The sequence below is a fragment of the Lygodium microphyllum genome, chromosome 14, assembly GCF_053477565.2.
Source record: "Lygodium microphyllum isolate KBCC chromosome 14, Lygodium_microphyllum_v1.1.10, whole genome shotgun sequence".
Taxonomy (NCBI): Eukaryota; Viridiplantae; Streptophyta; class Polypodiopsida; order Schizaeales; family Lygodiaceae; genus Lygodium; species Lygodium microphyllum.
Window position 1 is genome coordinate 81,118,778 of NC_141148.1, and position 14,240 is coordinate 81,133,017.

At 38.9% G+C, this 14,240-nt stretch overlaps 1 protein-coding gene across 1 annotated transcript; it reads left to right on the forward strand.

Annotated features, from left to right (window-relative positions):
* The first annotated feature begins 296 nt into the window (after positions 1 to 296).
* On the forward strand, positions 297 to 1,067 carry LOC148025765 (uncharacterized). The gene has a single exon (XM_087692015.1). It carries the CDS (start codon positions 297 to 299, stop codon positions 1,065 to 1,067), a length of 771 nt encoding a protein of 256 aa, XP_087548141.1.
* The last annotated feature ends 13,173 nt before the right edge of the window (positions 1,068 to 14,240 follow it).

Consider the following 14,240-nt stretch of genomic DNA (forward strand, 5'->3'; position numbering starts at 1 on the left):
ATTTGAAGTGTCAGACTGAGCACTGTTCAGCCAAGCATACATGACATGTATATTTCAAGTGTGCACTGAGAACCATGAGAAAAACTGCAATTCTTTCTTGCTCTGCATTCTTCTCTGAGTTCCTCTGCTCTTTCTTCCCTTCTCCCCAGAATGCAGAATGCGGAAGCTCTAGCTTCACAGATCTTTGACGGCCTTCCGTGAGAACGGTGCCCTTTGGGCTTACCAGTTTACCCTTTAGAGTTGCTTATAGTTTTCCATCGGTTCAAGCTACAATGAGCACAAGGGTTATGCTGGTCATGGACCAAGTGAAACAGATCAAGGTCATACATGATAAGTCTATCTGGGTTACCTGTCCTGGTCCAAGGGAGGTGATCGAGCATGCTGTGTTATTAAATATGCCATTTCTGCAGGGTGACCAAGAAGCATACACCCTGCAATCTCTATATAACTTACAGTTTGAGTTTGATAATATACTCCACCTCTCAGTTGGGCGAGTCCTCAACAACCAAGATATCTGCACGCATGCTCTTATCATCCGTTTCCCAACCATTCAAGTATTGCTCGATTTTTACAAGTCAGAAGTGCTCGCTATTGTCAATGCCAAACTGACTCCCTTCCTTTATGGGCGATATGTGGTTGATTATTCAGCTACAGCAGCAAGTGGGGATGCAAATCTTAGTTCGAAGGTAGGAATGAATTGGGTGAGCCTCAATTTCCTGAGAGTGAAAGCAGATGTATGCTCTGAAGAACTCAAAAAAGCTTTGGAGGCTTTAACTGCTATTGCAGAACACCTCGATTATGTGAAAGAGGTCACAGCAGGTGCCAATTTAGATGCCGCGGACAAAACATACACACATTCGTATGCAATGTATTTCAATTCAGTTGAGGGATTGGAAAAGGTGCAAAAGAATCCTCGATTTGCCAAGGTTTTAGAAGACAAAATCCTGTCCTCTCTCTCCATCGCTGCAACGCTATCGGCATGGTTGTCTCCTTTGACAAAGCTGACAAAGGCGAGGTTTTGGGAGCCCTTGGAAGGAGCTGCGTCTGGTGATGAGCCGGCACCATAGCCGAGACCTTGCTTGAACCTGGCAGCAGCGCCCCCCTTTCTCACAATATCTTCAAGACAATCCAAGAGTGGATTGCCTCAGTCAGGGACAAACTGAACAAGCGCTGCGATGTGGATGACTCTAACCATGGCCTAAGGGAGCATCACATGAAGTCAGCACCAGAACTGAGAGACCATCTCGAGATCCTGCCCCCGGACTGTCATTCATCCACAGACTCCTCTTCTTCATTTAAGCAGGTCTCACAGAGGATGGAGGCTCTGATACCATATTACAGTTCAGAAGAAAAAAAAAGAGATAGAGACAAAAGACTCAGGCCCAAGGGTAGAAAACAGCTCCCTTCAGTTCATTCTCCATTATCCACACCTAGTCACTCACAAGTCAACTATATGTAATTCACACACTCAAAGATAAACTGACCTAAATCTAATCATGGTTAAGTCAGTGTGACTTAACCTTATTTACTAAGGTAAACAACTGACAGAAGACAAAAAATGAGCTTGAGTCTCAACAAAATGCAGTTATAGACACGCATTTAGCGCGCTTACGTTTTTATCATGAGTTTTTGTATTTAAGATAAGTTTTGATAGTAAGTTCTTATCATAAGTTTTTATGTATTTATGATGAGTTTTGTGTATTTAAAATTTAGATCTTAGAATAATTAATATGCCTTGAAGTTTTTATGTAAACATATGAATAAAAAATTTGATGTTATCATGAATTAGGTTTAATCATGTCATCATCATCACCTAGTGTGGTGCATGCTGATGAGTCAACGAGCACATCCTCAAGTGAGGATGAAACATTACGTCTTCATAATCGAGATGCATGGCTACAACGAAAAATTAAATGCATGTGTGATCGTTGTCGAGGGTATATTTTTCGAGCACGTCGAGTTGCAATGTCACACCTCAGCATATATGGAGAATGGGACCGAGAAAAATCGCCGGTATTCATTATTTTTAACACTAAGATTGCTAGTCTATGTTACTCAATATATATCAACGTACATGTAACTCCCTTTTGTGGTTGAGCAGGATGCGGTGCCACATCCTCATATGCTCCCTCCCGGGCGTCGAGAGGTTGCAAAACGTCGACGCGAGGAGGCAAAGTCTTCAAGAAGAGTGGAGACTGACGACCATGATAGTAGCCCTCATGAAATGCCCCATCAAGTTGTAGAGGATGAGATTTTGGACAACATGGTACACAATCTATTTTCGCAACCGGTTCGGAGAGAAGGTCACTCTACGAAGCCAGATGACCCACTATATGTAGTGTCATCTACTCCATTGTATGAAGGTTGTACGTACTCCATTCTTCGTGCATCCCTCGAGATACTTAACTTGCAAACAATTTATGGATGGAGTAATGTCAGTTTGAATGCGTTATTGAAGTAGGTATCAATTTAGTTTGTCTTATGAATCATAATATTAATTGTTCTATTTTGAAATCAGACACAAATATATGTTGGTGGTTTTTTAACTCACTTTTAAAAATATATATAGGTTATTATCGCAAATGCTTCCAAAAGGAAACAAATTGCCAACTAAGAGAGAGCAAGTAAGACATATTGGACCCCATGCACATATTCAAAAATGTTGTATCTACATTATGGGATCACTTGATAGGGGCTCGTGATTCAGTCAATGTAAGGGAGGATTTACGTAACATTGGTCGCATGAGACGAGCATGGCCACACATTGGACCCAGAGGAAAGATTGAGCTACCCCATGCACCTTGGATGTTGTCAAAGAATGAGGAAAAAATAGTGAAGGAACAAATATGTAGCTTTTGAACACCCATAGGATGTATGAGATGTCTCAAGGGAGCCTTCATAAAGAAAAAGAAAAGAGGTGTGGAGCAACTATCTGGTTTGAAGTCCCACAATTTGGCACAAAATGATTCAAGTAAGAGTATCTCTAACCATGAATATAGTAATTAGTGGAGTAACTATGTGTAAACTTTGGGGTATGATGACTTTTTCCTCAACTAATCATTTGATCTATGAATATTATTTACATTCAGTTCGTACTTCCTACTAGTATATCCCATTGTGTATCCAAAGATGTACATCATATCATTTACAAGATGGGAGAGCTTGTGAGGTGTGTATACATTGTATTTTTTAATTATATATTGCATACATCATGTAATGAACCTCTTTGAATTTCTACACAAAAATAAACAATTATCAAATATATCCTGACACATATACGTGAGCTCGAAGGAAATTGATCCAAACACATTGCAAGATGCTCGAGTATTATCTGTTGAGGTGGTTTGTTTGGTGGAGGAAAATTTTCCTCGGTCCATTTTGACCACTCAATTACATTTACTCGTACATTTGATTGATGAGATCGCACTTTGTGGGGCAGTTCATGCAAGGTGGATTTTTTTTCTTGAGCGCTTCATGAAAACCTTGAAAGATTTTGTGAGGCAAAAAGCATGGCCTAAGGGAAGCATGGCTAAGGGTTGGTTAGTGCAATCATCCCTTGTTTATATCTCTGAATATCTTGCTGAAGTGGACCCCTCTCAACCACGACTATGGAAAGATGATGAAGACTTGAGGATGACCTCTATAATACCTCAAGGAAAAGGAATGAGTAAAGTGCTAACAAAAGAAGAACTTCGTAAGTTAAATAGTTTTTGTGTGCTCAATAGAGATGTAATGAGCAAATGGGTGACATTATATAATGAAGCAAGGGCAAGAAGAAAAAGCGAAAGACAAGCATTTCGCACCAGGTATGGACGTAATGTCTCATTTTCAGATCATCTAAATGCGCTCCCACATCATATTGATATAGATTGGTTACACGAGGAAATGGAGAGAATGGAAAAAGAGGAGGAAATTATATCTCAAGAAGAGTGGGAATACGCACGAGGTTGCTTATCAAAGGTGAGACATACTATCAATTAATTTGTTTCTAGTTATATTTTATATAATAAATTGACATGTTTGATCTTAATCTTTTACTACTAATGCACATTATTCAATGCTATTTGGTGTGAGGGTAAACATCTTTGAACTCAACGTATAGATGAAAAGAGAAATACCCAAGATTGTGGTGTCCTTGCTCACTTCGAGGATGCCAATGGTACCATGGAAGGTTATTGTGGCTTGATCCAATGTATTCTGAAGCTTGACTTCAAATGATTCTTTATATATGTACTGGATGTGAAGTGGTTTAACGAAGTGGTAACAAATGGTGAGCATTGCACAATCATATGTCATCCAAGTGGTTTTGTAATCATTGACTCTACAAAATTTCACCAAAACAAGAATGACACATTAGTACTACCTCAACAATGCGAGCAGATATATATGTAAAAGCTAATTTTTTTATATGTATACATGTGATACATATACACAATATAATAAGTATTTAAGTTTCTTGCTTTTTTTTTCAAATACGGGTTGTGTATTATCCAATGGTAAACAATAACCGATGGTGGTATGTCATCCCTATATCTAATCGTTCAAAACCAATATATAGTAATATTACCGACATAGAGATAGTAGATGAAAATCCAACAATTAATGATTATGTACATGATGACACCATAATGGATGATATGCGTGATATAGTACAAGATGAACCTCGCGAGGATGTTCAAGGAAACGCAGAAGAGGACAATAATGTGGTTGATGATGATGAAGTTATTGAGCAATATAGCAACACATCTGATAGTGGGATAGACTTATTTGTTTCCTTACCTCTTGGTAACATAGACCTAGAAGTAGATAGTTTAGCAAGGGTTGATCTCATTGAAGATGAGATGGATCATTCACTGTAACATACTTAATTCGCTTAATGATTCAATGTGTATTCTTAATTCTATGGAAAATATCATGCGCACATGTGCATACTCAAGAATCAATAGTCAAGTTTAAAGCTAAATTGAATTTTTCATAATAAAAATGAAGTATTTTTTATCATCTTCAAGTAGAGAAATTACGAGATACATGCAGTGCTTGCTACTAATTGTATAATAAGGTTTGTGTCACTTGCCGCTAATTACTTATATCAGGCTTGTCAACTGGAGAAACTGCCATTCATTAGAGAGCAATGCAAAAATAATTATTAACTCTGGTTTTTTTATTATATTAAGTCCAATTTTAGGCGGTTAAATAATTACGCGTCTATTTGCGCGGATATATAGATGCAAAATTTGTGTCTATTTACATGCACATATAGATGCAATGATAGATGCGCCCGACTTTGCGCGTCTAACATGCGCGTCTATGCCTCGTTTCTGTTGTGGTGTAGTGTGCCATAATAATGTCAGTCACAGAACTAACTTGTACTAGTAAATTAGTGACTAAGTCTCTTTCACACTGTAATGCAAACTTAGGTCTTACTTGATTATATGTGTGTAAGTTAGAAAATAATGAAAAATACAAAATAAGAAGACCATAGAGAGGATTGGCTCTTTGTGCTTTTCACATATCTATGTCTCTCTCTCCCTCTCTCTGTATCTCGAACAAAAGAAGCTAAGAAAGGGATCATAGCACTGTTGTGAGATCACTAAAAAAAATTCAAGGGAGGACATTTGCTCAGCCATGGCATGCTGATGGCATAAGCAAACTCAAGGTCTAGCAAAAGGATCTACTCCAGCTACGCAAACAACCTACTACCAGCTCTACAAAGGGCGTGCATTAGGGGAGTATACCTTTGGCATATTTGGTTCGACAAAAATGCTTCGGCCTTTTCAACACATCGCAAACCTCTATGGCATCTAATGTTTGATTTTACTTTGTAGGGGTTCTACTCATTTTTAGTTTTTCCTTTTAATACTATATTAGAGAATTTGGAAATTTCCATGCACTTTGTGAGCCCCCAATACCTTTATTATTTGACCACATGGTCAAATCTTGTTGTCTTACTTAAGGGTGGAGTCTACCCTAAATGCTATATAAGCTACCATCCCGAATCCCATGTGAGGTGTCCGTCAGGCTGATTCCAAGGTGCACCTTTTAGTAGTATATCAGTAGGTTTTCCAAATTACGTTGCCGGACACTCCCTTGGAACATCATGAGGTTTGTCACTTAGACCCCACTGAGTCTACATCACAACCGAAAGAGTTTCAATAGACAAACCCACTAGCATCGGCCTGAATTTCCAGGTTCCTAAAATTAGATAAGTCTCCTAGCAGTCAAATAGCATCAGTAATTTCGAGTTCCCACTTCCTATAGGATTACTCGAACTAAAGCAGACTTGCAATTGCACTTGGTTCAAAGAGAATGGGAGATGGAGGGGAGTGTGGTACATCAACCCTCCTACCCATAAGGCAAAATACCATTCTGGCCCCCTAAAACAATGCAAGTCTATTCTACCTAATGACTAGTTGGTCAATTTATCGTCTTCCTATTTCTATCATTGATTTAGAAAAGCTCCCAACTGACCGGGACCACCCTACCATTGGACACACCCATCAACGATCACACCCACATGCTTTCGTTTGGTGATGATATCATCTTTAGTTTTTTAATTACCTACAACACATTTATTGAAACATAGACAACCAACTTCCTTAATTACTCCGTTAAATCATAGGTTCATTCACATAATTTATTTCATGAACACGCATACAATTCAAACAATCCTTGACTAAAATAAGCTCCTTTATTACATTGGAAGTTTATTACAATTTCCATATTTCCATCTCTGCATGTGCAGAAGATATATAGAATTCCATGACGGTATTCTTTCTACTACCAAGATTCCACCCTAGTAACTAGTTTTTAGGGTTCCACGATCCCATCTTGGGTCACAAAGGGGCTCGTCAGATTCTAGGAGTAATGCAAAATTTACGGCCAAAGCCCCCCCTAGTACCCGCATCTCCTACTGGCTGAGGATATCCCTATAGATAGACCTTTCTCTACAGAGCCGATCTAAGCCTCTCGAAGTGATAACCATGACCCCGTTGGAGTAGGGTCTTGCAACTAGCTTGGAGGTATCCTAGCGCAATCTTTCCTTTTTGTCAATGTTTTTAATTGGATACCTAAATTCTAGCAAACACAAATAGTCCTTTCAAACTATATTAAATGATGCAATGACAATCACACCATTGTGCATCTCACAGCTCTGAATAGCCAAGGTTGACCTTAGCCTAAGGTAATCTCACAATCTAATGAGGATTCTTCTCCCCAATGAGAAGTGTTAAGTACATTTTTTTCAACTTGTTAAGCAAGGCATGAATTTTATGTTTAGGCTATCTTACCCAACATAAGTGTCAAAATTCCTTAAAGAAATATATTATGCTAATAACTTAATGAGGTGACTTACAAGTCCTTTAAATAGAGTTTCACTTTTTAAGCGTTACTCAACATTTAATCTTGTCGCGTTTGACAATAATTTTATCGAGTTATTTTATTAATCTCGAGTGTGCATAAAGTCATATGTGCAATAATCTCTTGCAACTATTTCCATCAGAATTCTACGATTTAGAATCTCAATTACTCTAACTACAAATCATAGCGATTTATCATTTATGCATATACTAGTATGCTTCCTAGATGAAACTGTCAATTCTCATATAAGTGTAAAATATAGAAGCTAATATTTTATGTAATTAATTCTTATATGGATGTTGTTCTTGCAATCTAATAAGTAGCTCTTGTACCATTTGATGCAAAGGCTAACATGTTTTTGTAAAAATTTGGCATAAACCTTATTATTTTATGTGGTGAAATAGTATCCTAGTAGTGAATAACCTGGTTTGGCACGACGACATTGGGAATTTCATCTTTGCTCATGATCACATTCGCCACACTCAATGTCCCATTGGTAGTGGCAACTCCGGCAACCTCGGGCACTCCCGTATCTCTAGCAATACCTGTTCCTTGACCGGTTGCAGTGGTTCCCATGGTCTTTTCCACCTCATCACTTTGAAGCCATCGTCCCCACAAGCGTATTCAAGAGATAGGGAAGGCGGAATAACTTCGAGATGGGAGGGTATGAGAGAAGATAGATTAGATGAAGTCTGCAAGAGAGGGGGGGTTGAGCTATCTCTCTCTCTCTCTCTAATTCTCTTACTAACTCTCTCTCTCTTGTAGCCTCTCGGGGCATCTCCCCCTCCCCCCTCTCTCTCTCTCTCTCTCTCTCTCTCTCTCCAGCTTTCTTCCACAACCTCTTGGGATCTCTTGTGCCTCTAGACAAAGTAGAGGGCATGCCTTTTCATAGGCTGAAGGGAGTGCAGGCTACCTCTCCCTTCCCCTCTCTTTTTTGCTTTCTTTGGGCAAAGACAGCTCCTGCACTCAAAGTGTCTTATTTCTCTCTTTCTTTTCTTTTCTTTTAAAAAAATTATTACTTTAATTTTTTGAATCAACAAAAAGAAGGATATATGTGAGGTTTGAGGCTGTCAATGCTTGCTTATGGAGATTAAAGGAGATATTTTTGTGAAAGAGGATTTTGATGATGATCGTGCTGATGAAGAAGATGAAGATTATGATGATGGTCATGATGAGGATGTCGATGAAGAAGAGGATGATGATGTCGATGATGACGATGGTGGGGATGATGACAACACTGGTGAGGATGACGATGGTGGGGATGACAAAACACTGATGAGGATGATGATGATGACATGGAAGATGATGATTAGGAGGGGGGAGAGGCGATCTTCTTTTCAGACAGCTGTCAATTCGGCCGCTTCCCCTTATTTCTTTGGTTTTTTTTTTAAGTTTTAATGTTAGTAATCACTAGTTTAGTTAGGTATTTTTTTAAAGTTTAGTTATTACTCTTGTTAGTAACTAACTTACTAACTATTACTAACTTATCTAACTTTCTTATTGACTTATCTAACTTACTTACTAATTAACTAACTAACTTTTTAATTTTTCAAAAATATTACATCCTCCTCCCCTTAGAGAAATCAAGATGTCCTCATCTCAAGAGAAACCATGGGTATTGTTGATGAAGAGCATTCTTATATATCCATGTAGCATCTTCTTCAGGATAATCCTTACACTAGACAAGGTATTCTTATGGGTTCTACCCCTCAATTTTCTCTCCTTTTCATCAATTACTCTATTACGTTGTAGCTCAAGGACTCCTTGGTTAGGTATTACAACTTGTTTGTAAAAGGAAACTAATCTAACAATGGAAATGAACAGGAAATCAAAATATTCTAAGCTACAGATAACATGAAATAAACCAAACTGAGATTCCACCATAGCCATGCCATGGAACTTCTTCCATTACCATAGCACAATATAGCCACAGACTATCAACCAAGTATAAGAATGTGAAATAAAAGAATGATGAAATTTTCATAATGCCAAAGAATGATGCTACATTAGCACTTCTTGCCTTTTTATACTAAACCCTAAGTACTCTTTTCTCTTGGCTCAAGTATTTACAAAGTTTATACTTGGAATAGGCTTCAACTCTCATGTTGATAATTTGCTTCATTACAAATCATCCCCTCCTAGAGATGTTTTGTCCTCAAAACTGAAGATAATGAAGTAGTAGGCAAGTCTTTAATGAAGAAAATTATGTCAATGAAGATCCATAAGCATGTAGAAGCACTTTGTGTGAATGAACATCATAATGAACCTGAAACAGTGAATTTACTGCTTGCTATCCAAACACGGCTACATCAGTAGATTTGCCATAACTTTTGACAAGAGTGTCCAAATTCAATGTTTGAAGATTAAAAATGAAATACACGCCCTGAGTCATCATCACATACCATCAAGATCACTTTTTGATGTCATTAAGGAAATTTAATCAATAACAGTATTTTAAAACAAGAAGCTGTTCCTGCACAGATTATGATCATTCATCTTGCAAAAGCCATGGAAAAGCATCCAAATAAGAAGAGGGTTGCCAAGTGGACTCTTCCATAGGTATCCCCTTACATTTGATCAAAAATTCAGTGATATTTCGATTCCTAAGAACCTTTTCATGCTTCCCAATAATCTTCTCAAGTTCATAGACAATCAGTCCATCTTCATCAAGTGGCAGAAGCTCTTCAATAACTTGTACATCCTGCCCAATATACTTCTTCAATTGTGATACATGAAAAACATCATGTATGCGATTAGTTGAGGGTAATTGGAGCTTATATGCAAGCTCTTCAATCTTTTCCAACACCAAATATGGGCCATAAAATCTATGAGCTAACTTGTTATTTCCACCCTTAAGGGATGCATAATGAGTCTTGGGCACCTTCAAGAAGACCCAATCTCCAACATCAAACACCATGTGCCTCCACTTATCATCAGTATAGGACTTCATGACATCTTGTGCCTTTCGTATGTTTTCTTTACATTGCTTCATAAGCATTTCCATTCTTTCTAACTCATTCTTGGCTTGTGGATTCACGTCTTCATGAAACATAGTTGAAGGAATTTGAACATTGTATCCATAAAGTGCTTCAAAAGGAGCCATCCCAATGCTCATATGATATGTATTGTTGTAGAAAAATTCAAGATGCAACCAATTATCCCAAAATGATTGCATGTCATGAAAAAAGTGTCTTAAGTACACTTCTACCCATCAATTAACCCTCTCAGTTTGACCATCTATTTGAGGGTGGTAAGCTGTACTAGGGGCAAGAGTAGTGCCCATGGAAGTAAACAAACCCTTCCAAAAATTTCCCATAAATCTAGTTTCTCTATCCGACACTATCCTCAAAGTCATACCATGTAACTTGAACACTCCTTTCATGAATTGACCGGCTACTTGCTTTGCTAAAAATTGTGTCTTAGTTGGAATAAAATGGGCTGATCTGGTAAGCCTCACTATAAGGATTTGAGCTGGTAGCGATGGTGATTAGCGACGGCGGGTATCGGCGTCGCTATTTGCATCGCAAAAGCGACGTAAATAGCGACGCAAATAGCAACGGTCCATAAGGAAAAAAGTGGGCCGAAACCGAGCGCGGCTTTATTTTGCGTTTTCACGTTTTGTGTTTTGAGAGCGAGAGCGAGGGAGAGAGCGACCGTCATGAGAGAAGGAGAGGAAGAAAACTTGCTGCCGCCGCCGCCATTGTTCGCGAAGGAGAGGAGGAGCCTTCATCGCAAAGAAGAGCCGCCCCACACTCGCCATATCTCATCGGTGAGTCTCCCTCTCTCCTTCTTTTGCTTGTTTAAGGTTTAAATCACTTTCTCTTTTGCTTGTTTAGGAGAGGAAATGAGAGAGAAAGAGAGGGAGAGGGAGAGAGAGGGAGAAAAGAGAAAGAGAGGGAGAGGGAGAGGAAGGGGGAGGAAATGAGAGAGGGAGAGAAAGAGAAAGAGAGGGAGAGGGAGAGGGAGAGGGAGAGGGAGAGGGAGGGAGAGTGCATTCTCTCTCTCCCTCTCCCTTTTGCTTGTTTAAGGTTTAAATCACTTTCTCTTTTGCTTGTTTAGGAGAGGAAATAAGAGAGAGAGAGAGGGAGAGGGAGAGAGAGGGGGAGGGAGGGAGAGTGCATTCTCTCTCTCCCTCTCCCTTTTGCTTGTTTAAGGTTTAAATCACTTTCTTTTTTTCTTGTTTAGGAGAGGAAATGAGAGAGAAAGTGAGAAAGAGAGGGAGAGGGAGAGGGAGAGAGAGGGAGAGAAAGAGAAAGAGAGGGAGAGGGAGAGGGAGAGGGAGAGGGAGGGGGAGGGGGAGGAAATGAGAGAGGGAGAGAAAGAGAAAGAGAAAGAGAGGGAGAGGGAGGGAGAGTGCATTCTCTCTCTCCCTCTCCCTTTTGCTTGTTTAAGGTTTAAATCACTTTCTTTTTTGCTTGTTTAGGAGAGGAAATGAGAGAGAAAGAGAGAAAGAGAGGGAGAGGGAGAGGGAGAGAGAGGGAGAGAAAGAGAAAGAGAGGGAGAGGGAAAGGGAGAGGGAGGGGGAGGAAATGAGAGAGGGAGAGAAAGAGAAAGAGAGGGAGAGGGAGAGGGAGAGGGAGGGAGAGTGCATTCTCTCTCTCCCTGTCCCTTTTGCTTTGGAGAGTGTTAGGATATATTGTGAGAGGGAGAGGAAATGCGAGAGAAAGAGAGGGAGAGGGAGAGAAAGAGAAAGATAACATATATTGGAACAATAACATGTCCATGATTATGGTAATGGTATGCACTTTGCTTTTTTTATGGGTACCATTACATCAACTCCTTAAGAGGGCTAAAAATTAGTCATACACTTTATAAAGTCTAATTAGGAGATTTAAGATGCACGATAATAGACTTATCGATAATGGTATGCAATGTGCTTTGCCATGGGCCACGTACATTGGTGACTCTTTAAGATGGCTTAAAATTGGTCATATCCTTCATAATGTCCAAGTAGGGGATCTAATTGTGATATGCATAATTCATTGTTTTTGTATTAACTTTATAGGCATAACAAATTAGAAATCATGCCAACTAGTCAACGGAAGGACTATGAGTATAGAAGAAGAATCCCTTAAATTGATCATAGGATATTTTCTTCAAATGTTATGACTATGAGTAGAATTGATTGAAACAAATTTTATTACTATAGTTGATAAATTTCATAAATGGCATTAATTTTAATACATGGGCCTAGGACAAAAAAACCACATTTCTAAGATGCTTTTTGTTGAGACTGACTTATAATTAGACTAAGAGATCCTCAATGATGCTCATAAATGAATTACTTATACTCAAAGCCCTCTAGTGCAGTTGTATAAGTAATCCTAGTAGAGCCCCTCTAAGATACTCAAAGTACATAACCTAGAGACCGTAGCTAGGTATATAAGGTATAATGGTTGTACAAGAAGACACCTCAATAATTGACTGATCACCATTAAATCCCAAAGAAGAATCGTGTTCCATCCCCTTCAACTCTATATTCACCTCGTGAAGAACTTCATTAATCATAGCATCCTTGTCACCAATCTTTTTGTTGCAATGATGAAGTAACATATTCATCACTTTTCCTTTTAGCATCTAAGGCATTATCCAATCTTTTAGTCAAGTCCAAACATTTAGTCTTCGACTCATGAACCTTATGAACCAATGTTTTTTTTTTTACAATAATAAATAATTATCTACCGGGACAAACAAATCCTTGAGCATGGTAAATGGCCGAGATATAACATCAATAGATCTCTCAACTACTATGTCCAATGCATTCTTTACATCAATCAATAAAGCATTTCTTATATCTTGAAGTTTAGATTTCAACACCATGGATGCATCAATATCAACCTCAATGTTTTACAAAATTTGCTTCTCAAGCTCTTGCAGAGGCTAAAACCTCTAAGCAAGAGCTTATGGTCAACTTGCAACTTGACATACATCTCCATAAAGCTATCCATTTGAGCCTCGTTTGTTGTAATGAAGATAAGATGGAAAACGAAGAAGGTCTTATTGTTCAAGATTGCGAGGCGTATCTTAATCAGTGTGTCCCATGTCCTTTCTCTCAATGCAAGTTGGCAATTAGATGAAAACGCCGATTGTCTACAGAACACGTACGATGATTTGGCGAGTTTCAATCTGAGATCATTGATCAGGCGATTGCGGGTTTTCAGCAAATGGTAATTTGAAGTTAATATTAATCATGCATTGTACTAGCAAGCTAATTGAAAACCATACACAATAAGATTGGGTCTTGTTGGCAAATTTTCTATCCAAGGATGTGATGTCTCATCCCAAGGGGGAGTGCACCCTTTGCGGCCAATTAGAAGAGTTCGTGGGTGTGCGATGGATGAAGTGCAGAAGCCAATCCACCACTCGCAAGGCCAATCTATACCGTCAATGCCAGAGGAGACAGACAACCTTCCAGACCTACCTACAATCTTGGAGCCTGAGATGGAGGCAATGATCGATGCATTGATTTCCATGGATGTCGAGACATCTGATCTGCTTAGAGAGGAAGCATCCATACCATTATATGATGGGTGTCGAGTATCGGTTGAAGACATTGCTTGCACTCTTAAGTGTGCAAGCAGGGTGGAGCGATACGAGTGTGACCGAGTTATTCAGGTACCTTGCACATAGGCTTCATTGATTTTTTTTTTGACACTATTATTACAAACATTTGTGCTTTTTCAAGGTGTTTTATGATTTTTTTCAGGTTACTGAAATATCATATATTACCACCTGCAAATACCATGCATGAGTCTCGTGATGATGCACGACATGTTTTACGGAAGCTTGGCATGGACTACAATAACATTCATGCATGTATCAACGATTGCATACTGTTTCGAGAAGAATACGAGACTAGGGAGACATGTCCAAAGTGTGGTGCT

Excerpts from the sequence above, each read along its gene's own strand:
- LOC148025765 (XM_087692015.1), top strand. The coding sequence starts at position 297 with ATGGACCAAGTGAAACAGATCAAGGTCATACATGATAAGTCTATCTGG.